This window comes from Octopus bimaculoides, chromosome 5 (genome assembly GCF_001194135.2).
Source record: "Octopus bimaculoides isolate UCB-OBI-ISO-001 chromosome 5, ASM119413v2, whole genome shotgun sequence".
Classification (NCBI taxonomy): domain Eukaryota; kingdom Metazoa; phylum Mollusca; class Cephalopoda; order Octopoda; family Octopodidae; genus Octopus; species Octopus bimaculoides.
Window position 1 is genome coordinate 9,913,845 of NC_068985.1, and position 4,708 is coordinate 9,918,552.

The window sequence follows — 4,708 nt, forward strand, 5'->3', positions numbered from 1 at the left end:
GTGCATGTTTTTCTTAGCATATAAATCCTTAGACGACTATGTATGTATGTTTGAGATCAGTCATTATCTCCCTTGACCAATCTAAATGGACATAATTTGTAGTTTTACTTTTTCAGTTTAAAAACTCTTAATTTGTTAAGAGTGTTTTTACAAGATTATTTTACTGATATTCTTATATTTATGTTTATCGAAGTCTCTTCAATTATTCGCTTATATCATAATTATTTGAAAATCTTGTAGTAAACTGAAAAAACGATTATCTGATTTTAAATGTTTTATTTTATAATAAAGATCTAAAATCAACACGCATGAATTCTTATGTTTTGTTTCTGTATTTATCATATTTGATTATATGAAGATTTAGAAGTGATTTTCGCAAACTCATTGTCAATAGATAAATAGAGAAAAAAAAAAAAAAAATTCTTTGGATGTTTTCGTTATCAGGAACAAAAATAACATAACACCGGAAACGACAAAACAATGGCGGGATTAGAATTATTGTCGGATCAAGGATTTCGTGTTGATGGACGAAGACCTCATGAATTACGGAAAATACAGTGTCGCCTCGGCGTGTTCGGACAGGCTGATGGTTCAGCTTATTTGGAAATGGGTAACACGAAAGTCCTGGCTGCTGTTTATGGACCTCATGAGGTAAGACGGACTCTTTTTTTCAAAACTCACGTGTTAACATCCTTTAAATTAAACAAATATTTAATTTACTTCAATAATTAAATGTAATACATGTAACTGTACATTAGTATCAAGTTTATTAATTCTGTACTGTGCATGGTATCAGTAAAACTAATCTGGCAACATATATGATTTGTAGTTTTACTCATATAAATTCGTGCGGATTATAAGACTTTGGGGTAGAGATGGACTATATGTAATCTGAACCTTTCCCCCCCTTATTTATTATTTTTTTACGGAATCCCACGTTTTAGGCTATGGAGATGCGGATTCTGAAAAAAAAATTTTTGAAAAATTTCACCCCCCCCCAAGCAGGCTATTTACATGCTAGAAATAACAGCCAAATCTCACAAAACTAGTGTTAGGGTCAGGGTCAGGGTTAGGTTTTACCCTGTGGATCTATATAAAAACCCGGGGGGGAGGAAATCGAAATTTTGAAAGTTTTTTTTCAGAATCGGAATCTCCATAGCCTAAAACGTGGGATTCCGTAAAAAAAAGAAAATAAAACAAGGGGGGAAAGGTTCAGATTACATATAGTCCATCTGGACCCTTGGGGCAAGTGTCTTCTACTATGGCCCCGGGTTGACCAAAAAAGCCCATCGTATATATGTACACACACACACACACTACATATATCATCGTCGTTTAACGCCTGCTTTCCATGCTGGCACGGGTTGGACTGTTTGACCGAGGTCCAGAAAGACAGCGGCTGCGCCAAGCTCATTCTGATCTGGCAACGTTTCTACAACTGGATGCCCTTCCTAACGCCGACCACTCCGAGAGTGAAGTGGGTGTTTTTTTACATGCCACCAGCATGGGGCTAGTCAGGCATCAATCATGTTCAGATAGTGCCTTTTATGTGCCACCAGCATGGGAGCCAGTCAGGCGGTACTGTCATCGTCCATGTTCGGATAGTACTTTTTACGTGCCACCAGCACGGGAGCCAGTCATCGGATCAGATTGGAGCCTGGTGCAGCCGATGGCTCTTCAGACCTCAATCAAACCGTCCAACCCATGCCAGCATAATAAACGGACGTTTAAACAATCGTCCAACCCATGCCAGCATAGTAAACGGACGTTTAAATGATGATGATGATGAACTTGAAATTGGAAGACAAAATAAAGAAATTTCCCAGTTTATGTTTAGTCTAATCTAAAATATTCCAATTACTGAATACTTTCAAATTGCTTCCCTTATTTGTCTGTGCACTTATAAACTTGCATTCCTCTGTCATTGCAGCTGTGTTATAAAATTTACCTGAATACACACACTATTGTTTGAAAGTTGATTTTTTTCCTGTGCTTGTTTGGGTCAGACATAATTCATTTAGATAGATTTTCTATGGCCAGACGCTCTTTCCAAGGAAAGTAATATTCCCCTATGAGCAAATCCAAGAACCAAAAAACAAGATAACTCAGCAAAAGTCAACTGGACATACACAGTAAATATATTACATTGACTCTCAGTCAAAATTTTAGATGGTAAAACAGGAGTAGAAATGATGTTTCGAGTATGTTCTTTTGTTGGATGAGTGGCTGTGTGGTAAGTAGCTTGCTAACCAATCACATAGTTCTGGGTTCAGTCCCACTGCATGGCACCTTAGGCAAGTGTCTTCTACTATAGCCTTGGGCTGACCAAAGCCTTGTGAGTGGATTTGGTAGACGGAAACTGAAAGAAGCCCGTTGTGTGTATATATATATATATATATGTGTATGTGTGTGTCTGTGTTTGTCCCCCCCAACATCGCTTGACAACCGATGCTGGTGTGTTTACGTCCCTGTATTTTAGCGGTTCGGCAAATGAGACCGATAGAATAAGTACTAGGCTTACAAAGAATAAGTCCTGGGGTCGATTTGCTCGGCTAAAGGCGGTGCTCCAGCATGGCCACAGTCAAATGACTGAAACACGTAAAAGAGTAAAAGAGAGGAAGTAAAGGAAGAGAGAGCAGTGAGTCAGGTGAAAAGGATGTGTGTCACTATGATATGGCTGGAAAATAACTGGAGAGAAACAGTGGATGTGGTTTTTGAAGGTATGAGAGTGCAGAAATGGTCAGTGTGAGCTGGACATATTTTCATGGAAGATAGGAAATGAAGGACACCATTTAATGCCTGCCTTCCATGCTGGCATGGGTTGGACGGTTTGACATGGAGCTGGCTAGCAGGGAGCTGTCCAGAATTCACCTGTTTGTTACGGCATGGTTTCTACAGCTTCTACGGCCTTTCCTAATGCCAACCACTTAACAGATTGTGCTAGGTGCTTTTTACGTGCCGCCGGCCTGGGTACATTTACGCATCACTGACACCAGTGCGTAAACACAGCAGTAGCATGGGCGTTTCTTTTTTAAGTAGCACTGGTACCTGAAGGAACAAACCTGTATGTGTGGAAGACAGCGCGGTTTTGCTGAGCTGGGCACATCTTTTCGAGTAAAGCAACTCCCCACATCTCCTGGTCCCTTGTCATTTTCTCAGTGAGGCCCAGCATTCAAAAATCCTTTCTCACCACTTTGTCCTATGTCTTCCTGGGTTCACCCCTTCCACAGGTACCCTCCATAATTAGAGCTGAGCACTTCTTTATGCAGCTGTCCTCATCCATACATATCACAAGACCAAACCAGCACAGTCTCCGCTCTTCTGCTCACAACATCTCTTGCCTCTTATACACAGCTTTCTTCTTAAATCACATATGCTCTGTCTTGCATGCACACTGACATTACCCATCCAGTGGAGCATGTCAGCTTCATTTCTTTCAAGCCTTCACAAGTCCTCTGTGGTCAAAGCTCATGTTTCGCTGCCAGGTAATATAGCTGTGTACACACATGCATCATACAGTCTGCCTTTCATTTTGAAGTAGAAGCCCTTAGTTACCAACAGGGGTAGAAGCTCTCTGATTTTCGCCCAGCCTATTCTTATCCTAGCAACTACACTTTCAAAACTCCCTCTCCACCAATGCTAACTCGGTCTCCTAGGTAACAGAAGCTATCTACTACTTCTAATGATCCACCTGAGCTTTTGAGGGAGCCTATTATCTGTGTATATTTAGTGCTTGTAATACTTGTTTGCTACTATTTGCAATATCAAGGAGAGAGACACACACACACACACACACACTCTCTGTCTGTCTCTCTTTTACTCTTTTACTTGTTTCAGTCATTTGACTGTGGCCATGCTGGAGCACTGCCAGTCAGGCGAGTCTGGCATCGATCATGTTTGGATAGTGCTTTTATGTGCCACCGGCATTGGAACATATATATATATATATATATATATATATATATATATATATATATATATATCATCATCATCATCATCGTTTAATGTCCACTTTCCATGCTAGCATGGGTTGGACGATTTGACTGGGGACTGGCGAACCAGATGGCTGCACCAGGCTCCAATCTGATTTGGCAGAGTTTCTACAGCTGGATGCCCTTCCTAACGCCAACCACTCCGAGAGTGTAGTGGGTGCTTTTACGTGCCACCGGCACGAAGGCCAGTCAGGCGGTACTGGCAACGGCCATGCTCAAAAAGGTGTATTTTACATGCCACCTGCACAGGAGCCACTTCGGCGGCACTGGAACTGGTTCCTGATCGCCATGATTGATCGTTAACCACTAAATCTTTTTCTATTTTCTCTCCCTGTTTATTTCTGTGTTCCTTTCTGTTAAAGAGCATAGGCTCGAAACGTAAAAGACTTTCTCATTTCCTGAGCGTTAAACTAATACATCTGATTGTTGTTTACACACTTGTCTTCGTCTTTTGTTTTTTTTTGTAAATTCCAACTATATATATATATATATATTTATATAAGGGCATTACTATACAATAACGCCTCACGCCATGAGCGACTCTAAGGTCAGACTACTTTAAAAAAGCACATTTTTACCGAATGCGAGGAAATGCAACTCTCAAAGCCAACCCCTTAAAAACGGACTAAATTATAGATCATGATTTCGTAGTTATTGTAGTATTATACAACTTCTACTCGTCAGTATAATATGGTGAAGGAAAATAGCAATAAACA

The 4,708-nt window shown here is 40.4% G+C and overlaps 1 protein-coding gene across 1 annotated transcript in view; it reads left to right on the forward strand.

Moving 5' to 3' along the window:
- The first annotated feature begins 440 nt into the window (after nucleotides 1-440).
- LOC106879058 (exosome complex component RRP41) overlaps nucleotides 441-4,708 on the forward strand; it is an 8,057-nt gene continuing 3,789 nt past the window's right edge. The window contains exon 1 of the mRNA XM_014928486.2: nucleotides 441-651. Within this exon, the coding sequence (XP_014783972.1) occupies nucleotides 481-651 (171 nt within the window). The 5' untranslated portion in view covers nucleotides 441-480. The remainder of the gene's footprint in view (nucleotides 652-4,708) is intronic.